Raw genomic sequence first — 27,459 nt, 5'->3', positions numbered from 1 at the left:
AGGTCACGACCCTCAACATCGCATCCACACGTCTAATAAGAGATAAGGACACTGGTTTTTTTTAAAATACCAAAGCCAAAAAAGTACAGAAATGCCCCCAAATAACCCACCTGGTCTAGTTTAAACCGAAAATGAACATATGTCGAAATAGGTATCGATTCGAAGGTCACGACCGTCAACATCGCATCCACACGTCTCATAAGTGATAAGGAAAATTTTAAGAAAATACCAAACCCAAAAAAGTACAAAAAAAGCCGCCAAATAACCCCAAACGACCCACCCGGTCTAGTTTAAACCGAAAATACACATATGTCGTAATAGGTACCGATTCGAAAGTCACGACCATCAACATCACATCTACTCATCTAATTAGAGATAAGGACACATTTTTAAAAATCCTAAACCCAAAAAAGTAAAGAAATACCCCCAAAAAACCCCAATCGTCCCACCCAGCCCGGTTTAAACCCAAAATGAACATATGTCGAAATAGGTATCGATTTGAAGGTCACGACTCTCAACATCGGATCCACACGTCTAATAAGTGATAACGACACTTTTTAAAAAATATCAAACCCAAAAAAGTACAGAAATTCCCCCAAATAACCCCATACAACCAACCCGGTCTAGTTTAAACAAAAAATGAACATATGTCGAAATAGGTATCGATTCGAATGTCACGACACTCAAAATCACATCCACACATCTAATAAGAGATAAGGACACTTTTTAGAAAATTCCAATCCCAAAAAATTACAAAAATACCCCCAAATAACCCCGAATGACCCACCCGTTTTGGTTTAAATAAAAAATGAACATATGCCGAAATAGGTATCGATTCGAAGGTCATGATCCTCAACATCGCATCCACACGTCTAATAAGAGATAAGGACACTTTTTAAAAAATCCAAGGCCTAAAAAAGTACATAAATGCCCCCAAATATCCCCAAACGACCCACCCTATCTGGTTTAAATCGAAAATGAATATATGCCCAAAATAGGTATCGATTCGAAGTTCACGATCATCAACATCACATCCACACGTCTAATAGGAGATAAGGAAACTTTTTGGAAAATCCCAAGCCCAAAAAAGTACAGAGTTGCCTCCAAATAACCCCTAACCACCCACCCGGTCTGGTTTAAATCGAAAATGAACGTATGTAAAAATAGGTATCGATTCGAAGGTGTCGACCCTCAACATCGCATCCACACGTCTAATAAGAGATAAAGATACTTTTTTTAGAAAATACCAAACCCAAAAAAGTACAGAAATGCCGCCAAATAACCCCAAACGACCCACCCGGTCTAGTTTAAATCGAAAATGAACATATGTCAAAATAGGTATCGATTCGAAGGTCACGACCCTCAACATCGCATCCACACGTCTAACAAGAGATAAGAAAACTTTTTAGAAAATTCCAAACCCAAAAAAGTACAGAAATGCCCCCAAATAACCCCAAACGACCCACCCGGTCTGGTTTAAACCAAAAATGAATATATGCCCAAATAGGTATTGATTCGAAGTTGGAGCAGCTTTTTTCAAGCATGCTTGGGAGGTTGTTGGTGAGGATCTTACTCTGGCTATTAAATGGTTCTTTTCCACTTCTTTTATGCCGAGTTCTATCAATGCTACGCTCATTAGTCTTATCCCTAAAACTGATGCAACTTCTTCTTTTGGGGGTATAGACCTATTGCTCTTTGTAATCTATTTTAAAAATCATTACAAAAATTTTGTCTAATAGGCTGCAAGGAGTGGTGGGGAAGGTAGTTAGTGACAACCAATCTGCTTTTATTAAGGGCGGTCTATTGTGGATAATATCTTAATTTGCCATGATATTGTTAGGGGTATTGAGCAGAAGGAACTTCGCCACGCAGTTTTGAAGATTGATTTACATAAGGCCTATGACTCTCTTAGTAGGAAATTTCTTTTTGAGATCATGGAGCGGATGGGGTTTCAAAGCATGTTTATTCGGTGGGTGAAGGCGTGTGTTGACACACCATGCTTCTCAATCCTTCTTAATGGGAGTCCTACAGTTACTTTAGGGGAGGAGGGGAATTCGCAGGGGGACCCCTCTCCCCTTATTTGTTCACTATAGCCATGGAAGGTTTCTGGCTTTGATGCGGAGTTAGAGATGGAGGGGCAGATTAGTCTACTGCCTAGATGTAAAAGCTCCCATCTTTCTCATCTCATTTTCGCAGACGATTTGATGATCTTTGTGAAGGCTGTCTCGGACTCTATTTCGGCTTGTTTGGGAGCTTTGTCTGATTTTCATACCTACTCGGTTGAAACTCAACGAGCTAAGTCCTCTATTATTTTAGGGGCCTCACTCAAACGGCCAGATCGCAACTTTTGGATTTAACGGAATTTTGGACACTAAGTTGCCTATTCGGTACCTTGGTGTCCCCCTTATTTCTCGAAAACTTTCAATGGCGACGCTCCGCCATTGTGGACCTGGTTCGAAAAAGACTTGAAGGCTGGAAAGCACGATTCCTTTCTTTTGCGGGCAGGTTGCAACTCCTGATCCGTCCTACAGGGCTGCTATATTTATTGGTCGGTATTTTTGCCTTGCCAGGTGGTGTCAAGCGAAAGTTGGAATCCATGTTTGCAAACTTTCTTTGGCGGGCCCTTCCTTGGAAAGAAAGGTACACTATATTTCTTGGGATAAAGTATGTAAGCCTAAGGATGAGGGAGGCTTGGGTATTCGCAGGATTTCAGATATGAATATTTCGGGTATCCTAAAGCAGATTTAGTGGATTGTCTCCATAAAAGACAGTCTCGGGTTCGATGGGTGTATGCCCGTTATCTCAAGAATGATTCCATTTGGACGGTGAAAACCCCCAAAATTGTTCCTGGGTTTGGCGTAAAGTTCTCAAATATAGAGACTTGGCTGAGCCCAATATTCACCACTTTATTGGGTCCGGCCGGTTTACAAGGCTCGGCTGGATAAGGGCACCCCAAGGGGTTTTATTTAAGAGGTTTGGAGATCACATCAGATATGATGCGGGTTCTAATCGTATGGCCTTGGTTTCAGATATTATACGGCATGGTGAGTGGCATCCCACTCCTCCCGGTTCCTTTGACCTTATTAGTGCTTGGGGTGAGTTACAACATGTTCCTATTTTGAGAGATATGGATGACCTTATTCTTTGGAAGGAAAATCCAAATGGCTTATTTACCACTAAATCAGCCTGGGAGACTCTTAGAGGGACTGCTCCTAAGGTAGGTTGGCATAAATTTATTTGGTTTGCACGTAACTTCCCTAAGCATTCTTGCACCACTTGGAGATGTCTTATGGAAGGCCTCCCTACCAAGGACCAGCTTATGAAGAGGAACATCCAAGTTGGACAGAATTGCAGTTTTTGCTGGGCTGGGATTGAAAGTCATGAACATCTCTTCTTCATTTGCCCCTTTTCAAGTAGCATTTGGGGCAAAGTTAGCTCTTTGTGTTCTCAAGGAGGAGGGGGACATACACTATTCAGAGTGCAATTGCTTGGCTTGCTAGTAGTGCTTGTGCTGATGATATGTTAGATATGGTTCCTAAATTGGCTTTTTGTTCCATTGTCCACTACATTTGGTGGGAAAGAAATCGAAGACTTTTTGAGAATAAGGTTAGGACTCATGACCAGATTGTTGAGGCCATTCGGCTGGATGTGTCTATTAAATGTGCTGCTTTTTCCATTTCGGTGATCCAAAACCCGAGGAACCAGTTCCTAGCTGATAAGTGGGGGCTTAGGGTGGATTGGAAGACTATTACTCAGAAAACTTGTGCCTGGTTTAGGCCTCCAGCTAATATGACCGTTCTTCATTGTGATGGATCCTTAACGGTTGATAGGGCCTCCTATGGTGGGATGATTCGTGATGCTACAGGTGCAGCCATTATGGCTTTTGTGGGTAATGGAGACAACAATTCTGTTCTTAGCATGGAGCTTTATGCAATTTTAAGGGGGGTTTCTCTTTGTGTTCAAAACAGCCAGCTTCAGGTTTCCATAAGATCTGATTCCAAGCTTGCAGTGGATATTCTGAATGGGGTCGTGAGCTGCCCTTGGAATATGCAAACTTTGAGAGATCGTATTTCTTCTATCTTCCATCATCTACAACGTAAGGAAATCAAACATGTTTGGAGGGAGATCAATCAGCCAGCAGACTTTATCGCTTCTATGGATATTGGAGTTGGGGAAGTTATTATTTATCCACCGGATTATTTATCCACCGGAATTGGTGGAGTTGATAAAAAATGACTATGACCGGAAAGTCTATTTTCGAAACTTGTAACTTTGAGTCTTGGGCCATTTGCTAGGCTGTATAACCGAGGGCCTGTCCTCGGGTTGTTTTGGGAGCTCTCCTCTTCCTCTTAGGCCTGTCTAAGGGGGGAGGGAAGGGGCTGCCCTCTTTTGTATCTTTTCTGTTTCTTTATACAATCATACTTACCTATCAAAAAAAAAAAAAAAAGGTATTGATTCGAAGTTCACGACCACTTATAAAAATAAAAAAAAAAAAAAAAAGTTCACGACCATCAACATCACATCTACACATCTAATTAGAGATAAGGACACTTTTTAAAAAATCCTAAACCCAAAAAAGCAAAGAAATGCCCCCAAATAACCCCAATCCTCCCACCCAGCCCGGTTTAAACCCAAAATGAACATATGTCGAAATAGGTATCGATTCGAAGGTCACGACTCTCAACATCGGATCCACACGTCTAATAAGTGATAATGACACTTTTTAGAAAATATCAAACCCAAAAAAGTACAAAAATTCCCCCAAATAACCCCATACAACCCACCCGGTCTAGTTTAAACAAAAAATGAACATATGTTGAAATAGGTATCGATTCGAATGTCACGACACTCAACATCACATCCACACATCTAATAAGAGATAAGGACACTTTTTAGAAAATTCCAAGCCCAAAAAATTACAAAAATACCCCCAAATAACCTCGAATGACCCACCCGTATTGCTTTAAACAAAAAATGAACATATGCCGAAATAGGTATCGATTCGAAGGTCATGATCCTCAACATCGCATCCACACGTCTAATAAGAGATAAGGACACTTTTTAAAAAATCCAAGGCCTAAAAAAGAACATAAATGCCCCCAAATATCCCCAAACGACCCACCCGGTCAGGTTTAAACCAAAAGGGAACATATGTAAAAATTGGTATCGATTTGAAGATCACGACCCTCAACATTGCATTCACACGCCTAATAATTGATAAGGACACTTTTTAGAAAATCTTAAGCCCAAAAAAGTACAGAAATGCCGCAAAATAACCCCAAACCACCCACTCGGTCTGGTTTAAATCGAAAATGAACATATGCCGAAATAGGTATCGATTTGAAGTTCACGATCATCAACATCGCATCCACACATCTAATAAGAGATAAGGACACTTTTTTTAGAAAATCCCAAATCCAAAAAAGTACAGAAATGCCCCCAAATATTTCTAAATGACCCACCCTGTCTGGTTTAAATCGAAAATGAATATATGCCAAAATAGGTATTGATTCGAAGGTCTCGACCCTCAACATCGCATCCACACGTCTAATAAGAGATAACAACACTTTTTTTAGAAAATACCAAACCCAAAAAAGTACAGAAATGCCGCCAAATAACCCCAAACGACCCACCCGGTCTAGTTTAAATAAAAAATGAACATATGTCAAAATAGGTATCGATTCGAAGGTCACGACCCTCAACATCGCATCCACACGTCTAACAAGAGATAAGAAAACTTTTTAGAAAATCCCAAACCCAAAAAAGTACAGAAATGCCCCCAAATAACCCCAAACGACCCACCCGGTCTGGTTTAAACCAAAAATGAATATATGCCCAAATAGGTATTGATTCGAAGTTCACGATCCTCAACATCGCATCCACACGTCCAATAAGATATAAGGACAGTTTTAAGACAATCCCAAGCCCTAAAAGTAAAGAAAAGCCCCCAAATAACCCCAAACGACCCACCCGATCTGTTTTGAACCGAAAATGAACATATGTCAAAATAGGTATCGATCCGAAGGTCACGACCCTCAACATCGCATCCACACGTCTAACAAGAGAAAAGGACACTATTTTTTTAAAAATACCAAACCCAAAAAAGTACAGAAATGCCCCCAAATAACCCCAAATAACCCACCCGGTCTAGTTTAAACCGAAAATAAACATATGTCGAAATAGGTATCGATTCGAAAGTCACGACCATCAACATCACATCTACACATCTAATTAGAGATAAGGACACTTTTTAAAAAATCCTAAACCCAAAAAAGTAAAGAAATGCCCCCAAATAACCCCAATCGTCCCACCCAGCCCGGTTTAAACCCAAAATGAACATATGTCGAAATAGGTATCGATTCGAAGGTCACGACTCTCAACATCGGATCCACACGTCTAATAAGTGATAATGACACTTTTTAGAAAATATCAAACCCAAAAAAGTACAGAAATTCCCCCAAATAACCCCATACAACCCACCCGGTCTAGTTTAAACAAAAAATGAACATATGTCGAAATAGGTATCGATTCGAATGTCACGACACTCAACATCACATCCACACATCTAATAAGAGATAAGGACACTTTTTAGAAAATTCCAAGCCCAAAAAATTACAAAAATACCCCCAAATAACCCCGAATGACCCACCCATTTTGGTTTAAACAAAAAATGAACATATACTGAAATAGGTATCGATTCGAAGGTCATGATCCTCAACATCGCATCCACACGTCTAATAAGAGATAAGGACACTTTTTAAAAAATCCAAGGCCTAAAAAAGTACATAAATGCCCCCAAATATCCCAAAACGACCCACCCGGTCAGGTTTAAACCAAAAGGGAACATATGTAAAAATTGGTATCGATTTGAAGATCACGACCCTCAACATTGCATCCACACGCCTAATAATTGATAAGGACACTTTTTAGAAAATCTTAAGCCCAAAAAAGTACAGAAATGCCACAAAATAACCCCAAACCACCCACTCGGTCTGGTTTAAATCGAAAATGAACATATGCCGAAATAGGTATCGATTTGAAGGTCACGACCCTCAACATCGCATCGACACATCTAATAAGAGATAAGGACACTTTTTTTAGAAAATCCCAAATCCAAAAAAGTACAGAAATGCCCCAAAATATTTCTAAATGACCCACCCTGTCTGGTTTAAACCGAAAATGAATATATGCCAAAATAGGTATCGATTCGAAGTTCACCATCCTCAACATCGCATCCAGATGTCTAATAATAGATAAGGACACTTTTTAGACAATCTCAAGCCCCTAAAAGTACAGAAATGCCCCCAAATAACCCCAAACGACCCACCCGTTGAGTTTTGAACCGAAAATGAACATATGTCGAAATAGGTATCGATTCGAAGGTCACGACCCTCAACATCACATCCACACGTCTAATTAGTGATAAGGACACTTTTAAGAAAATACCAAACCCAAAAAAGTACAGAAATGCAGCCAAATAACCCTAAACCACCCACCCGGTCTGGTTTAAATTGAAAATAAACATATGATAAAATAGGTATCGATTCGAAGGTGACGACCCTCAAAATTGCATCCACACGTCTAATAAGGGATAATGACACTTTTTTTAGAAAATACAAACCCAAAAAAGTACAGAAATGCCCACAAATAACCCCAAACGACCCACCCGGTCAAGTTTAAACCAAAAATGAATATATGCCAAAATAGGTATCGATTCGAAGTTCACGATCCTCAACATCGCATCCACACGTCTAATAAGAGATAAGGACACTTTTTAGACAATCCCAAGCCCCTAAAAGTAGAAAAATGCCCCCAAATAACACCAAACGACCCACGCGGTCTGTTTTGACCAAAAAATTAACATAAGTCGACCCACAGAACAATTGTCAAAATAGGTATCGATTCGAAGGTCATGACCCTCACAATCGCATCCACACGTCTAATAAGTGATAAGGACACTTTTTAGAAAATCCCAAGCCCAAAAATGTATAGAAATACAGCCAAATAACCCCAAACCACCCACCCGGTCTGGTTTAAATCGAAAATGAACATATGCCGAAATAGGTATCGATTCGAAGGTCACGACTCTTAACATCGCATCCACACGTCTAATAAGTGATAAGGACACTTTTTAGAAAATATCAAACCCAAAAACGTTCAGAACTTCCTCCAAATAACCCCATACAACCCACCCGGTCTAGTTTAAACAAAAAATGAACATATGTCGAATTAGGTATCGATTCGAAGGTCATGACACTCAACATCGCATCCACACGCCTAATAAGAGATAAGGAAACTTTTTAGAAAATTTCAGGCCCAAAAAATCAGAAAAATACCCCCAAATAACCCCAAATGACCCACCCGTTTGGGTTTAAACCGAAAATGAACATATGCTGAAATAGGTATCGATTCGAAGGTCCCGACCTTCAACATCGCATCCACACGTCTAATAATAGATTAGGACAATTTTTTTAGAAAATACCAAATCCAAAAAAGTACAGAAATGCCCCCAAATATCCCCAAACTACCAACCCGATCAGGTTTAAACCGAAAGGGAACATATGTCGAAATATGTATCGATTCGAAAGTCACGACCCTCAACATCGCATCCAGACGTCTAACAAGAGATAAGGAAAATTTTTAGAAAATCCCTAACCCAAAAAAGTACAAAAATGCCCACAAATGTCCCGAAACGACTCACCCGGTCTAGTTTAAATCGAAAATGAATATATGCCAAAATAGGTATCGATTCGAAGTTCACGATCATCAACATCGCATCCACACATCCAATAAGAGATAAAGACACTTTTTAGACAATCCCAAGCCCGTAAAAGTAAAGAAAAGCCCCCAAATAACCCCAAACGACCCAAAAATGAACAGATGTCAAAATAGGTATCGATTCGAAGGTCAAGACCCTCAACATCGCATCCACACGTCTAATAAGAGATAAGGACACTTTTAAAAAAATCCCAAGCCCAAAAAACTACAGAAATGCCTCCAAATAACCCCAAACCATCCACCCGGTCTGGTTTAAATTGAAAATGAACATATGCCGAAATAGGTATCAATTGGAAGTTCTCGACCCTCAACATCGAATCCACGCGTCTAATAAGAGATAAGTACACTTTTTTTAGAAAATACCAAAGCAAAAAATAGAACAGAAATGCCCCCACATAACCCCAAACGACCCACCCGGTCTAGTTTAAACCGAAAATGAACATATGTCGAAATAGGTATCGATTCGAAGGTCACGACCCTCAACATCGCATCCACACGTCTAATAAGTAATAAGTACACTTTTAAGAAAATACCAAATCCAAAAAAGTACAAAAATGCCGCCAAATAACCCCAAACGACCCACCCGATCTGGTTTAAATCGAAAATAAACATATGTCAAAATAGGTATCGATTCGAAGCTCACTACCATCAGCATCACATCCACAAGTCTAATTAGAGATCATGACACTTTTTAAAAAATCCTAAACCCAAAAAAGTACAGAAATGCCCCGAAATAACCCCAAACGACCCACCTGGTCTGGTTTAAACCGAAAATGAACATATGTCAAAATGGGTTTGGATTTGCCATTCACAACCCTCAACATCGCATCCACACGTCTAATAAGAGGTAAGGAAACTTTTTAGAAAATCCCAAACCCAAAAAAGTACAGAAATGCCCCCAAATAACACCAAACGACACACCCGGTCAGGTTCGGACCAGAAATGAACATATGTCAAAATACGTATCTATTCAAAGGTCACGACCCCCAACATCACATCCACACGTCTAACAAGAGATAAGGACAATTTTTAGAAAATATCAAATCCAAAAAAGTACAAAAATTGGCCCCTAATAACCCCAAACAACCCATCAGGTCTAGTTTAAACCGAAACTGAACATATGTCGAAATACGTATCGATTCTAAGGTCACGACCCTCAACATCGCATCCACATGTCTAATGACAGATAAAGACACTTTTTAGAGAATCCCAAACCCAAAAAAGTACAGAAATACCCCCAAAAAACCCCAATCTACCCACCCGGCCCGGTTTAAACCGAAAATGAACATATGCCAAAATAGGTATCGATTCGAAAGTCACGACTCTCAACATCGCATCCACACGTCTAATAAGTGATAAGGACACTTTTTAGAAAATACCAAACCCAAAAAAGTGCAGAACTTCCTCCAAATAACCGCATACAACCAACCCGATCTAGTTTAAACCAAAAATGAACATATGTCGAAATAGATATTGATTCGAAGGTCATGACCCTCAACATCGCATCCACACGTCAGATAAGAATTAAGGACACCTTTTAGAAAATACCAAAGCCACAAAAGTACAGAAATACCCCCAAATGACCCACCCGATCTGGTTTAAACAAAAATGATCATATGTCGAAATAGGTATCGATTCGAAGGTCACGACCGTCAACATCGCATCCACACATGTAATAAGAGATAAGGGCACTTTTTAGAAAATCCCAAAACCAAAAATGTACAGAAGTGCCCCTAAATGTCCCAAAACGACCCACCCAGTCAGGTTTAAACCGAAAGGAAACATATGTCAAAATCGGTATCGATTTGAAGGTCACGACCCTCAACATCGTATCCACACGTCTAATAAGAGATAAGGGCACTTTTTAGAAAATACCAAGCCCAAAAAAGTACTGAAATGCCGCCAAATAACCCCAAACCACCCACCCAGTCTGGTTTAAATAAAAAATGAACATATGCCGAAATAGGTATCGATTCGAAGGTCACGACCCTCAACATCGCATCCACACGTCTAATAAGAGATAAGGACACTTTTTTTAGAAAATCACAAACCCAAAAAAGTATAGAAATGCCCCAAATAACCCCAAATGACCCACCAAGTCTGGTTTAAACCGAAAATGAACATATGTCGAAATAGGTATCGATTCAAACGTCACGACCCTCAATATCGCATCCACACATCTAATTAGAAATAAGGACACATTTTAGAGAATCCCAAACCCAAAAAAGTACAAAAATGCCCCCTAATAACCCCAAACGACCCACCTTATCTGGTTTGAACCGAAAATGAACATATGTCAAAAAAGGTATCGATTCGAAGGTCACGACCCACAACATCACATCCACACGTCTAATAAGAGATAAGGAAACTTTTTAGAAAATCCCAAACTCAAAAAAGTACAAAAATGCCCCCAAATAACCCCAAATGACCCACCCGGTCTGGTTTAAACCGAAAATGAACATATGCCGATATAGGTATCGAATCGAAGCTCACGACCCATAACATCGCATCCACACGTCTAATATGAGATAAGGACACTTTTTCGAAAATACCAAACCCAAAAAAGTACAGAAATGCTCCCGAATTTCCCCAAAGGACCCACCCAGTCTAGTTTAAACCGAAGATGAACATATGTCTAAATTGGTATCGATTCGAAGGTCACGACCCTCAACATCGTATCCACATGTCTAGTAAGTGACAAGGACACTTTTTAGAAAATCCCAAACCTAAAAAAGTGCAGAAATGCCCCGAAATAACTCCAAACGACACACCCAGTCTGGTTCAGACCGGAAATGAACATATGTTAAAATACGTATCTATTCGAAGGTCACGACCCTCAACATCGCTTCCACACGTCTAATAAGTGATAAGGACACTTTTTAGAAAATATCAAACCCAAAAAAGTGCAGAACTTCCTCCAAATAACCCCATACAACCAACCCGATCTAGTTTAAACCAAAAATGAACATATGTTGAAATAGATATTGATTCGAAGGTCATGACCCTCAACATCGCATCCACACGTCAGATAAGAATTAAGGACACCTTTTAGAAAATACCAAAGCCAAAAAAGTACAGAAATACCCCCAAATAACCCCAAATGACCCACCCGATCTAGTTTAAACCAAAAATGATCATATGTCGAAATAGGTATCGATTCGAAGGTCACGACCGTCAACATCGTATCCACACATGTATAAGAGATAAGGACACTTTTTAGAAAATCCCAAAACAAAAAATGTACAGAAGTGCCCTTAAATGTCCCGAAACGACCCACCCAGTTAGGTTTAAACCGAAAGGAAACATATGTCAAAATCGGCATCGATTTGAAGGTCACGACCCTCAACATCGTATCCACACGTCTAATAAGAGATAAGGGCACTTTTTAGAAAATACCAAGCCCAAAAAAGTACAGAAATGCCGCCAAATAACCCCAAACCACCCACCCAGTCTGGTTTAAATCGAAAATGAACATATGCCGAAATAGGTATCGATACGAAGGTCATGACTCTCAACATCGCATCCACACGTCTAATAAGAGATAAGGTTACTTTTTTTAGAAAATCACAAACCCAAAAAAGTATAGAAATGCCCCCAAATAACCCCAAATGACCCACCAAGTCTGGTTTAAACCAAAAATGAACATATGTCGAAATAGGTATCGATTCAAATGTCACGACCCTCAATATCGCATCCACACGTCTAATTAGAAATAAGGACACATTTTAGAGAATCCCAAACCCAAAAAAGTACAGAAATGCCCCCTAATAACCCCAAACGACCCACCCGATCTGGTTTAAACCGAAAATGAACATATGTCGAAATAGGTATCGATTCGAAGGTCACGACCCACAACATCACATCCACACGTGTAATAAGAGATAAGGAAACTTTTTAGAAAATCCCAAACTCAAAAAAGTACAAAAATGACCCCAAATAACCCCAAACGACCCACCCATCTGGTTTAAACCGAAAATGAACATATGCCAAAATTGGTATCGATTCGAAGGTCACGACCCTCAACATCGTATCCACACGTCTAGTAAGTGATAAGGACGCTTTTTAGAAAATCCCAAACCTAAAAAAGTACAGAAATGCCCCGAAATAACTCCAAATGACACACCCAGTCTGGTTCAGACCGGAAATGAACATATGTCAAAATACGTATCGATTCGAAGGTCACGACCCTCAACATCGCTTCCACACGTCTAATAAGTGATAAGGACACTTTTAAGAGAATCCCAAACCTCAAAAACTGTAGAAATGCCCCCAAATAACCCCAAACGACCCACCCGGTTTGCTTTAAATCGAAAATGAACATATGTCGAAATAGGTATCGATTCGAAGGCCACGACCCCCAACATTGCTTCCACACGTCTAATAAGTGATAAGGACACTTTTAAGAGAATCCCAAACCCCAAAAAGTACAGAAATGCCCCCAAATAACCCCGAACGACCCACCCAGTCCGGTTTGAATTGAAAATAACATATGCCGAAATAGGTATCAATTCGAAGGTAAGGACCCTCAACATCGAATCCACATGTCTAATAAGTGATAAGGAGATTTTTTAGAAAATACCAAACCCAAAAAAGTACAGAAATTCTCCCAAATAACCCGAAACAACCCACCCGGTCTGGTATAAACCGAAAATAAACATATGCCAAAATAGGTATCGATCCGAAGGTGACGACCCACAGCATCGCATCCACATGTCTAATAAGAGATAATGACACTTTTTTCAGAAAATACCAAACCCAAAAAATTATAGAAATGCCCCCAAATAACCTCAAACGACCCACCCGGTCTGATTTAAATCGAAAATAAACATATGTCGAAATAGGTATCGATACGAAGGTCACTACCCTCAACATCACATCCACACGTCTAATTAGAGATAAGGATACTTTTTGGAAAATCCTAAGCCCAAAAAATACAGAAATACCCCCAAATAACCCCAAACGACCCACCTGGTCTTGTTTAAACCGAAAATGAACATATGTTCAAATGGGTATGGATTCGCAGGTCACACCCCTCAACATCGCATCCACATATCTAATAAGAGATAAGGATACTTTTAGAAAATCCCAAACCCAAGAAAGTATGCCCCAAATAACTCCAAACAACACACCCGGTCTTCGGACCAAATGAACATATGTCAAAATATGTATCGATTCGAAGGTCACAAACATCATATCCACACCTAATAACGATAAGGACACTTTTAGAAAATACCAAATCCAAAAAGTAACGAAATACCCCCTAATAAGCCCAAACAACCCATCAGGTCTGGTTTAAACCAAAAATGAACTTATATCAAAATTGGTATTGATTCGAAGGTCACGACCACCAACATCGCATCCACATGTCTAATAGGAGATAAGGACACTTTTTAGAGAATCCCACACCCAAAAAAGTGCAGAAATGCCCCAAAATAACCCCAATCGACCCACCCGGCCGGGTTTAAACCGAAAATGAACATATACCGAAATGGGTATCGATTCGAAGGTCACGACCCTCATCATCACATCCACACATCTAATAAGAGATAAGGACACTTTTTAGAAAATTCCAAGCCCAAAAAATTACAAAAATAGCCTTAAATAACCCCAAATGACCCACCCATTTTGGTTTAAACCAAAAATGAACATATGCCGAAATAGGTATCGATTCGAAGGTCACGATCCTCAACATCGCATCCACATGTCTAATAAGTGATAAGGACACTTTTTAGAAACTCACAAGCCCAAAAAAGTACAGAAATGCCGCAAAATAACCCCAAACCACCCACCCGGTCTGGTTTAAATCGAAAATGAACATATGGCGAAATAGGTAGCCATGCGAAGGTCACGACCCTCAACATCGCATCCACGCATCTAATAAGAGATAAGGACACTTTTTTTAGAAAATCCCAAACCCAAAAAAGTACAGAAATGCCCACAAATAACCCCAAACGACCTACCCGGTCAGGTTTAAACCGAAAATGAATATATGCCAAAATAGATATCGATTCGAAGTTCACGATCCTCAACATCGCATCCACACATCTAATAAGAGATAAGTACACTCTTTAGACAATCCCAAGCCCTTAAAAGTATAGAAATGCCCCCAAATAACCCCAAACGACCCACCCGGTCTGTTTTAAACTGAAAATGAACATAAGTCAAAATAGGTATCGATTCGAAGGTCACGACCCTCAACATCGCATCCACACGACTAACAAGTGATAACGACACTTTTTTTATAAAATACCAAACCCAAAAATGTACAGAAATTCCCCCAAATAACACCAAACGACCCATTCGGTCCGGTTTAAACCAAAAATGAACATATGTCGAAATAGGTATTGATTTGAAGGTCACGACCCTCAACATCGCATCCACATGTCTAATAAGAGATAAGGACACGTTTTAGAAAATCCAAGGCCCAAAAAGTATAGAAATGCCCCCAAATATCCAAAAAGGACCCACCCGGTCAGGTTTAAACCGATAGGCAACATATGTCAAAATAGGTATCGATTGAAAGGTCACAACCCTCAACATCGCATCCACACATCTAATAGGTGATAAAGACACTTTTTAGAAAATCCCAAGCCCAAAAATGTATAGAAATGCCGCCAAATAACCCCAAACCACCCACCCGATCTGGTTTAAATTGAAAATGAACATATGCTGAAATACGTATCGATTCAAAGATCCCGACCCTCAACATCGCATCCACACGTCTAATAAGAGATTAGGACAATTTTTTTAGAAAATACCAAACCCAAAAAAGTACAGAAACGCCCTCAAATATCCCCAAACGACCAACCCGGTCAGGTTTAAACCGAAAGGGAACATATGTCGAAATAGGTATCGATTCGAAAGTCACGACCCTCAAGATCGCATCCACACGCCTAATAAGTGATAAGGACACTTTTGAGAAAATCCCAAGCCCAAAAATGTAAAGAAATGCCGCCAAATAACCCCAAACCACCCACCCGATCTGGTTTAAATAAAAAATGAACATATGCCGAAATAGGTATCGATACGAAGGTCACGACCCTCAACATCGCATCCACACATCTAATAAGACATAATGACACTTTTTCAGAAAATACCAAACCCAAAAAATTACAGAAATGCCCCCAAATAACCTCAAACGACCCACCCGGTCTGGTTTAAACCGAAAATGATCATATGTCGAAATAGGTATCGATACGAAGGTCACGTCCCTCAACATCGCATCCACACGTCTAATAAGAGAATAGGACACTTTGGAGAAAATCCTAAGCCCAAAAAATACAGAAATGCCCCCAAATAACCCCAAACGACCCACCCGATATGAACATATGTCGAAATATGTATCGATTTGAAGGTCACGACCCTCAACATCGCATCCACACCTCTAAAAAGATATAAGGACCTTTTTAGAAAATCCCAAACCCAAGAAAGTATAGAAATGCCCCCAAATATCCCCAAACGGCCCACCCGGTTAGGTTCAAACCGAAAGGGAACATATGTCGAAATAGGTATCGATTTGAAGGTCACGACCCTCAACATCGCATTCACACGTCTAATAAGTGATAAGGACACTTTTTAGAAAATCCCAAGCCCAAAAAAGTACAGAAATGGCGCCAAATAACCCAAAACCACCCACCCGATCTGGTTTAAATCGAAAATGAACATATGCTGAAAAATGTATCAAATCGTAGGTCGATACCCTCAACATCGCATCCACACGTCTAATATGAGATAAGGACACTTTTTTTAGAAAATCCCAAACCCAAAAAAGTATAGAAATGCCCCCAAAAAACACCAAACGACCCACTCTATCTGGTTTAAACCAAAAATGAATATATGCCAAAATAGGTATCGATTCGAAGTTCACGATCATCAACATCGCATCCACATGTCTAATAGGAGATAAGGACACTTTTTGAAAAATCCCAAGCCCAAAAAAGTATAGAATTGCCTCCAAATAACACCAAACCACCCACCCGGTCTGGTTTAAATCGAAAATGAACGTATGCCAAAATAGGTATTGATTCGAAGGTCTCGACCCTCAACATCGCATCCACACGTCTAATAAGAGATAACGACACTTTTTTTAGAAAATACCAAACCCAAAAAAGTACAGAAATGCCGCCAAATAACCCCAAACGACCCACCCGGTCTAGTTTAAATCGAAAATGAACATATGTCAAAATAGGTATCGATTCGAAGGTCACGACCCTCAACATCGCATCCACACGTCTAACAAGAGATAAGAAAACTTTTTAGAAAATCCCAAACCCAAAAAAGTACAGAAATGCCCCCAAATAACCCCAAACGACCCACCCGGTGAGTTTTGAACCGAAAATGAACATATGTCGAAATAGGTATCGATTCGAAGGTCACGACCCTCAACATCGCATCCACACGTCTAATTAGTGATAAGGACACTTTTAAGAAAATCCCAAACCCAAAAAAGTACAGAAATGCTACCAAATAACCCCAAACCACCCACCCGGTCTGGTTTAAATCGAAAATAAACATATGATAAAATAGGTATCGATTCGAAGGTCACGACCGTCAACATCGCATCCACACATCTAATAAGTGCTAAGGACACTTTTTTTAGAAAATACCAAACCCAAAAAAGTACAGAAATGCCCACAAATAACCCCAAACGACCCACCCGGTCAAGTTTAAACCGAAAATGAATATATGCCAAAATAGGTATCGATTCGAAGTTCACGATCCTCAACATCGCATCCACACGTCTAATAAGAGATAAGCAAACTTTTTAGACAATCCCAAGCCCCTAAAAGTACAAAAATGCCCCCAAATAACCCCAAATGACCCACGCGGTCTGTTTTGAACCAAAAATTAACATAAGTCGACCCACACAACATTTGTCAAAATAGGTATCGATTCGAAGGTCATGACCCTCACAATCGTATCCACACGTCTAATAAGTGATAAGGACACTTTTTAGAAAATCCCAAGCCCAAAAATGTATAGAAATACAGCCAAATAACCCCAAACCACCCACCAGGTCTGGTTTAAATCGAAAATGAACATATGCCGAAATAGGTATCGATTCGAAGGTCACGACTCTCAACATCGCATCCACACGTCTAATAAGTGATAAGGACACTTTTTAGAAAATATCAAACCCAAAAAAGTGCAAAACTTCCTCCAAATAACCCCAAACCACCCACCCGGTCTGGTTTAAATAAAAAATGAACATATGCCGAAATAGGTATCGATTCGAAGGTCACGACCCTCAACATTGCATCGACACATCTAATAAGAGAAAAGGACACTTTTTTTAGAAAATCCCAAACCCAAAAAAGTATAGAAATGCCCCCAAATATCCCTAAATGACCCACCCTGTCTGGTTTAAACCGAAAATGAATATATGACAAAATAGGTATCGATTCGAAGTTCACCATCCTCAACATCGCATCCAGATGTCTAATAATAGATAAGGACACTTTTTAGACAATCCCAAGCCCCTAAAAGTACAAAAATGCCCCCAAATAACCCCAAACGACCCACCCAGTGAGTTTTGAACCGAAAACAAACATATGTCAAAATAGGTATCGATTCAAAGGTCACGACCCTCAACATCGCATCCACACGTCTAATTAGTGATAAGGAAACTTTTAAGAAAATACCAAACCCAAAAAAGTACAGAAATGCCGCCAAATAACCCCAAACCACCCACCCGGTCTGGTTTAAATCGAAAATAAACATATGATAAAATAGGTATCGAATCGAAGGTCATGGCCCTCAACATCGCATCCACACGTCTAATAAGTGATAAGGACACTTTTTTTAGAAAATACCAAACCCAAAAAAGTACAGAAATTCCCACAAATAACCCCAAACGACCCACCCGGTCAAGTTTAAACCAAAAATGAATATATGCCAAAATAGGTATCGATTTGAAGTTCACGATCCTCAACATCGCATCCACACGTCTAATAAGAGATAAGGACACTTTTTGGACAATCCCAAGCCCCTAAAAATACAAAAATGCCCCCAAATGACCCACGCGGTCTGTTTTGAACCAAAAATTAACATAAGTCGATCCACACAACATTTGTCAAAATAGGTATCGATTCGAAGGTCATGACCCTCACAATCGCATCCACATGTCTAATAAGTGATAAGGACACTTTTTAGAAAATCCCAACCCCCAAAAATGTATAGAAATACAGCCAAATAACCCCAAACCACCCACCCGGTCTGGTTTAAATAAAAAATGAACATATGCCGAAATAGGTATCGATTCGAAGGTCACGACTCTCAACATCGCATCCACACGTCTAATAAGTGATAAGGACACTTTTTAGAAAATATCAAACCCAAAAAAGTACAGAACTTCCTCCAAATAACCCAAAACCACCCACCCGGTCTAGTTTAAATCGAAAATGAACATATGCCGAAATAGGTATCGATTCGAAGGTCACGACCCTCAACATCGCATCGACACATCTAATAAGAGATAAGAACACTTTTTTTAGAAAATCCCAAACCCAAAAAAGAACAGAAATGCCGCCAAATAACCCCAAACCACCCACCCGGTCTGGTTTAAATCGAAAATAAACATATGATAAAATAGGTATTGAATCGAAGGTCACGACCCTCAACATCGTATCCACACGTCTAATAAGTGATAAGGACACTTTTTTTAGAAAATACCAAACCCAAAAAAGTACAGAAATGCCCACAAATAACCCCAAATGACCCACCCGGTCAAGTTTAAACCGAAAATGAATATATGCCAAAATAGGTATCGATTCGAAGTTCACGATCCTCAACATCGCATCCACACGCCTAATAAGAGATAAGGACACTTTTTAGACAATCCCAAGCCCCTAAAAGTACAAAAATGCCCCCAAATAACCCCAAATGTCCCACGTGATTTGTTTTGAACCAAAAATTAACATAAGTCGACCCACACAACATTTGTCAAAATGGGTATCGATTCGAAGGTCATGACCCTCACAATCGCATCCACACGTCTAATAAGTGATAAGGACACTTTTAGAAAATCCCAAGCCCAAAAACGTATAGAAATACAGCCAAATAACCCCAAATCACCCACCCGGTCTGGTTTAAATCGAAAATGAACATATGCCGAAATAGGTATCGATTCGAAGGTCACGACTCTCAACATCGCATCCACACGTCTAATAAGTGATAACGACACTTTTTAGAAAATATCAAACCCAAAAAAGTGCAAAACTTCCTCCAAATAACCCCAAACCACCCACCCGGTCTGGTTTAAATAAAAAATGAACATATGCCAAAATAGGTATTGATTCGAAGGTCACGACCCTCAACATTGCATCGACACATCTAATAAGAGAAAAGGACACTTTTTTTAGAAAATCCCAAACCCAAAAAAGTATAGAAATGCCCCCAAATATCCCTAAATGACCCACCCTGTCTGGTTTAAACCGAAAATGAATATATGACAAAATAGGTATCGATTCGAAGTTCACCATCCTCAACATCGCATCCAGATGTCTAATAATAGATAAGGACACTTTTTAGACAATCCCAAGCCTCTAAAAGTATAAAAATGCCCCCAAATAACCCCAAACGACCCACCCAGTGAGTTTTGAATCGAAAACAAACATATGTCAAAATAGGTATCGATTCAAAGGTCACGACCCTCAACATCGCATCCACACTTCTAATTAGTGATAAGGAAACTTTTAAGAAAATACCAAACCCAAAAAAGTACAGAAATGCCGCCAAATAACCCCAAACCACCCACCCGGTCTGGTTAAATCGAAAATAAACATATGATAAAATAGGTATCGAATCGAAGGTCATGGCCCTCAAGATCGCATCCACATATCTAATAAGTGATAAGGACACTTTTTTTAGAAAATACCAAACCCAAAAAAGTACAGAAATTCCCACAAATAACCCCAAACGACCCACCCGGTCAAGTTTAAACCAAAAATGAATATATGCCAAAATAGGTATCGATTCGAAGTTCACGATCCTCAACATCGCATCCACATGTCTAATAAGAGATAAGGACACTTTTTAGACAATCCCAAGCCCCTAAAAATACAAAAATGCCCCCAAATGACCCACGCGGTCTGTTTTGAACCAAAAATTAACATAAGTCGATCCACACAACATTTGTCAAAATAGGTATCGATTCGAAGGTCATGACCCTCACAATCGCATCCACATGTCTAATAAGTGATAAGGACACTTTTTAGAAAATCCCAAGCCCAAAAATGTATAGAAATACAGCCAAATAACCCCAAACCACCCACCCGGTCTGGTTTAAATCGAAAATGAACATATGCCAAAATAGGTATCGATTCGAAGGTCACGACTCTCAACATCGCATCCACACGTCTAATAAGTGATAAGGACACTTTTTAGAAAATATCAAACCCAAAAAAGTACAGAACTTCCTCCAAATAACCCAAAACCACCCACCCGGTCTGGTTTAAATCGAAAATGAACATATGCCGAAATAGGTATCGATTCGAAGGTCACGACCCTCAACATCGCATCGACACATCTAATAAGAGATAAGAACACTTTTTTTGGAAAATCCCAAACCCAAAAAAGTACAGAAATGCCGCCAAATAACCCCAAACCACCCACCCGGTCTGGTTTAAATAAAAAATAAACATATGATAAAATAGGTATTGAATCGAAGGTCACGACCCTCAACATCGTATCCACACGTCTAATAAGTGATAAGGACACTTTTTTTAGAAAATACCAAACCCAAAAAAGTACAGAAATGCCCACAAATAACCCCAAATGACCCACCCGGTCAAGTTTAAACCGAAAATGAATATATGCCAAAATAGGTATCGATTCGAAGTTCACGATCCTCAACATCGCATCCACACGTCTAATAAGAGATAAGGACACTTTTTAGACAATCCCAAGCCCCTAAAAGTACAAAAATGCCCCCAAATAACCCCAAACTACCCACGCGGTTTGTTTTGAACCAAAAATTAACATAAGTCGACCCACACAACATTTGTCAAAATAGGTATCGATTCGAAGGTCATGATCCTCACAATCGCATCCACACGTCTAATAAGTGATAAGGACACTTTTTAGAAAATCCCAAGCCCAAAAATGTATAGAAATACGGCCAAATAACCCCAAATCACCCACCCGGTCTGATTTAAATCGAAAATGAACATATGCCGAAATAGGAAGGAATTGTGGGAGGATGTTGGGGCTATTGCTAGTGCCATTATTAACCCTTGGGCTGTACTAGGGGATTTTAATGTGATTCGAAGTAACAATGAAAAAATTGGAGGGGACCCTGTTTGGATTGAAGCTATGGATGATTTTAATTCGTTTATAGATGGTGCTGGGCTTCTAGACTTGAAATGGAAAGGGGAGGCTTTGACCTGGAATAATAGACAAGTGGGAGATGCAAGAATTTGTTGCAAGCTTGATAGGGTTCTGGTCAATTTAGCTTGGATGGATGTGTTTAGATCGTCTGATGCAATCTTTTACCCTCCTGGGCTTTCTGATCATTCTCCAATGGTGGTGGCTGTGGTGGATAAAGCAGATTTTGGCCCAAAACCTTTCAGATTTTTTGAGGCTTGGATTGGTAGAGATGGCTATGATGAGGTGGTTCGGCAGGGGTGGGAGCAGCCTGTGAATTTGGCTCTTAATCCCATTCTTAAGTTTGCGGCCAGATTGAGGAATGTCAAAAAAGGGTTGAGGAGCTGGAATAAGGTGTGTGGGGGATGTTTTTCTTGCAGTAAAGGAGGCTGAGGCTGATTTGTTTCAGATCCAGAGGCAGCTTAGTGAGCACCCTGATGAACCGAATTTGGTGCTGATGGAGAAACAGGCTAAAAAGAAACTTTGGGAGGCTTTGGCCACTGAAGAGAAATTTTTGAAAGAAAAGTCAAGGGTGAAACACATTCAGTTGGGGGATGGTAATAATAGCTTTTTCTACAAATCGTGATTTGTAGGCAGATAGGAAGCACATCATGGAAATTCAAGGGGAGAATGGAGATATTGTGAAGAATCCTAACCGATTAAGGAAGAAGCTATTTCTTATTATAAGAAATTATTTGGGACTGATTCGGTTGACGTGGTTTCTTTCCTAGCTCTATTCCTTTGCAACATGGTTTGTCTCAAGCTCATCAGGAAAGCCTTACTAGGAGAATCTCTAATAAGGAGATTATGGAGGTTGTGTTTGCTTTTAAGAATTCTAAGGCTCCAGGACCAGATGGTTTTGGAGCAGCCTTTTACAAGCATTCATGGGAGATTGTGGGAGAAGATTTAACTCTGGCTGTAAAGTGGTTTTTCATGAAGTCTTACCTTCCTAGTTCGGTTAATGCTACTTTTATCTGCCTTATCCCTAAGACAGGAGATGTAACCTCATTTGCGGGATATAGGCCTATAGCCCTTTGCAATCTCTTTTACAAAATCATTACCAAAGTGTTATCCAATAGGCTACAAGGAGTGATTGGGCAGTTGGTCAGTGACTGTCAGTCTGCTTTCATCAAGGGCAGGTCTATAGTAGAGAATATTTTGGTTTGCCATGATGTGGTTCGAGGGATTGAGCAGAAAGGCACTAGCCCCACAGCTGTTTTGAAGATCGATCTCCATAAAGCTTATGATTCTCTCAGTAGGAGGTTTTTGTTTGAGATTATGGAGAGAATGGGTTTCCCTCAGCAGTTCATTGGTTGGGTGAAGGTTTGTGTGGACTACCCTTCTTTCTCCATTTTACTGAATGGGAGTCCGGCAGGATATTTTAAAGGAGGAAGGGGTATTCGGCAGGGGGATCCAATATCTCCTTACCTATTCACTATTGCTATGGAGGGCTTCTCGGCTATGATGAGGAAATTGGAGGTTGAAAATAGGATCACTCTTCTCCCCAGGTGCAAGAGGTCCCATCTCTCTCACCTTATTTTTGCTGATGATTTGATGATATTCGTGAAAGCCACCACAGACTCTATTTCGGCTTGCCTGGGGGTCCTGGGTGATTTTCATACCTACTCTGGGTTGAAACTCAACAGGACTAAGTCCTCTATTATTTTAGGGGGCCTAACCCACACGGCCAGACTGCAACTTTTGGAATTAACAAATTTTGTGGATACCAAATTACCTATTCGGTATTTAGGTGTTCCGCTTGTCTCTCGGAAATTAACTTTTGCTGATTGCACCTCTATTCGGATCGTGTTAGGAGCAGACTTGATGGATGGAAGGCTCGGCTCTTATCTTTTGCGGGAGGCTTCATTGTGATCTCATCCTTCAGGGGTGTTATATCTATTGGTCAGGACTCTTTGGTTTGCCTGGTGCTCTCAAGACAAAGCTGGAGTCTATGTTCTCGAATTTTCTATGGGCTGGCCCATCTCTTCATCGTAAGGTACATTACATTTCTTGGGATAGAATTTGTAAGCCTAAGGCTGAAGGGGGGCCTTGGAATTAGGAGGATTTCTGATATGAATTTCAGGGTATCCTTAAGCAAATCGGTGGATTGCTTCTAGGAAGGACAGCCTTTGGGTTAGATGGGTGTACACCGATACCTTAGAAATGATTCTATTTGGACTATTAAGACTTCCCAAAATTGCTCTTGGGTGTGGAGAAAGATTCTTAAGTATAGGGACTTGGCTGAACCCCATATCTATCATATTATTGGGAATGGCCACTCTACTAGACTATGGTTGGATTATTGGCACCCCAAAGGGGTTTTGATTAAAAGGTTTGGTGATCGGATTCGATATGATGTTGGTTCCACCAGGCTTGCCTTGGTTTCTGATCTTATTAGGAATGGCCAATGGCTTTCCCCCTCGGGCTCTTTTGATCCGATTCGTTTTTAGAGACCTCCCTAGTATTCCCATTGTTAATGGAAGGGCAGATCTTGTTGTTTGGAAAGGTATGGCTAATGGCACTTTTTCTACAAAGTCGGCTTGGGAGAAAGTGAGGAGTAGATCTATAATGGTAGCTTGGCACAAGCTTGTTTGGTTTCCTGGTTTTTGCCTAGGCATTCTGTCTTCGCTTGGAGATGCCTGATGTCGTGGCTCCCCACAAAAGACCACTTCAAAGAAGGAATATAAATATTGGGCAGAATTGTATTCTTTGTTGGGGAAATTCAGAATGCCATAGCCATTTATTCTTTGAGTGTCCTTTTTCCAGAAACATTTGGGATAGAGTTAGTTCTATGCTTTTCCTTGGTGGTAAAGGCCCGGCTAGCCTCCTCGATGTGGTTAACGGCTTGTTCGGTAGTGTGTGTTAATGATAATTTGGATGTTATCCCTAAGATGGCTTTTTGTGCGTCAATCTATCATGTTTGGTGGGAGAGAAATCAACGTCTCTTCAGTAATCAAGCAAGGTCTTATGATGCTATTATCCAAGCTATTAAGTTTGATGTTGTGACTAAGGGCTCTCAAAGCCCTATTTCGGTTGCCTATTCACCTAGGAATCAATTCTTGGTCGATATGTGGGGTTTACAGGTGAGATAGGCTGCTGTTATTCCCAAAGCTTGTGTCCGGCCCATACCTCCAGCAGATTTGTTTACTTTGCATTGCGATGGTTCCTTGAAGGGAGATAGAGCTGCTTACGGGGCCTTATTCGCAATACCTTGGGGACCCGGTTTTGGCTTATGTCGGCAAAGGTGTGGAGGCCTCGGTTCTTCATATGGAGTTACTAGCCATTTACAGGGGGTTACTCTGCTTACAGAGAGAGCTTCGCCATATGTCCATCGATCTGATTCGAAGGTGGCTATCGAGATTCTTACAGTGTGTTTCCAGCTGCCCTTGGAGTGTATATACCTTGAAGTTCCAGATTTTGTCTAGCCTAAACCAGTTGGCTCGTTATGAGATAAGGCATGTTTGGAGGGAGTTGAATCAGCCGGCGGATTTTATTGCTTCTATTGATCTTAGTGATGGGGAGACTATTTTATATCCTTCGGGTTTTGTTGAGGATCTTAACCGGTTGATTTATGATGATGTCTCCGGTAAGGTCCAGTTTAGACCTCCTTGATTGGGTCGGGTGTCTTTCTCATGTATTACCGAGGGGCATGTCCTCGGGGGGGGGTGGGGCCCTTCCTCCCTCTTAGAGTTGTCTAAGGGTTGGAAGTAGGCTGCCTTCTTTTGTTTTCTTTCTTTTTCTTTTATACACATACATCTTACTTATCGAAAAAAAGGTATCGATTCGAAGGTCACGACTCTCAACATCGCATCCACATGTCTAATAAGTGATAAGGATACTTTTTAGAAACTATCAAACCCAAAAAAGTGCAGAACTTCCTCCAAATAACCCCATACAACCCACCCGGTCTAGTTTAAACAAAAAATCGGAAAAATACCCCCAAATAACCCCAAATGACCCACCCGTTTGGGTTTAAACCGAAAATAAACATATGCTGAAATAGGCATCGATTCAAAGGTCCCAACCTTCAACATCGCATCCACACGTCTAATAATAGATTAGGACAATTTTTTTAGAAAATACCAAACCCAAAAAAGTACAGAAATGCCCCCAAATATCCCCAAACTACCAACCCGATCAGGTTTAAACCGAAAGGGAACATATGTTGAAATATGTATCGATTCGAAAGTCACAATCCTCAACATCGCATCCAGACGTCTAAAAAGAGATAAGGAAAATTTTTAGAAAATCCCAAACCCAAAAAAGTACAGAAATGCCCCCAAATGTCCCGAAACGACTCACCCGGTCTAGTTTAAATCGAAAATGAATATATGCCAAAATAGGTATCGATTCGAAGTTCACGATCCTCAACATCGCATCCACACATCCAATAAGAGATAAGGACACTTTTTAGACAATCCCAAGCCCCTAAAAGTAAAGAAAAGCCCCCAAATAACCCCAAACGACCCACCCAGTTTGTTTTGAACAAAAAATGAACATATGTCGAAATAGGTATCGATTCGAAGGTCAAGACCCTCAACATCGCATCCACACGTCTAATAAGAGATAATGACACTTTTTAAAAAATCCCAAGCCCAAAAAAGTACAGAAATGCCGCCAAATAACCCCAAACCATCCACCCGGTCTGGTTTAAATTGAAAATGAACATATGCCGAAATAGGTATCAATTGGAAGGTCTCGACCCTCAACATCGAATCCACACGTCGGATAAGAGATAAGTACACTTTTTTTAGAAAATACCAAAGCAAAAAATAGAACAGAAATGCCCCCACATAACCCCAAACGACCCACCCGGTCTAGTTTAAACCGAAAATGAACATATGTCGAAATAGGTATCGATTCAAAGGTCACGACCCTCAACATCGCATCCACACGTCTAATAAGTAATAAGTACACTTTTAAGAAAATACCAAATCCAAAAAAGTACAGAAATGCCGCCAAATAACCCCAAATGACCCACCCGGTCTGGTTTAAATTGAAAATAAACATATGTCAAAATAGGTATCGATTCAAAGGTCATTACCATCAGCATCACATCCACATGTCTAATTAGAGATCAGGACACTTTTTTAAAAATCCTAAACCCAAAAAAGTACAGAAATGCCCCCAAATAACCCCAAACGACCCACCTGGTCTGGTTTAAACCGAAAATGAACATATGTCAAAATGGGTATGGATTCGCCGTTCACAACCCTCAACATATCCACACGTCTAATAAGAGGTAAGGAAACTTTTTAGAAAATCCCAAACCGAAAAAAGTACAGAAATGACCCCAAATAACACCAAACGACACACCCG

At 40.2% G+C, this 27,459-nt stretch overlaps 1 protein-coding gene across 1 annotated transcript; it reads left to right on the top strand.

Moving 5' to 3' along the window:
- Nucleotides 1–21,939: 21,939 nt before the first annotated feature.
- On the top strand, nt 21,940–22,726 carry LOC122647969. The gene is made up of 2 exons (XM_043841254.1): nt 21,940–22,330; nt 22,521–22,726. The coding sequence occupies exons 1-2, from the start codon at nt 21,940–21,942 to the stop codon at nt 22,724–22,726; spliced, it is 597 nt and encodes a 198-aa protein (XP_043697189.1).
- Nucleotides 22,727–27,459: the final 4,733 nt, after the last annotated feature.

The sequence above is a fragment of the Telopea speciosissima genome, unplaced genomic scaffold, assembly GCF_018873765.1.
Source record: "Telopea speciosissima isolate NSW1024214 ecotype Mountain lineage unplaced genomic scaffold, Tspe_v1 Tspe_v1.0307, whole genome shotgun sequence".
Classification (NCBI taxonomy): domain Eukaryota; kingdom Viridiplantae; phylum Streptophyta; class Magnoliopsida; order Proteales; family Proteaceae; genus Telopea; species Telopea speciosissima.
Note: the sequence above shows the minus strand (reverse complement) of the source record. Positions and strands in the feature narration are given on the sequence as shown.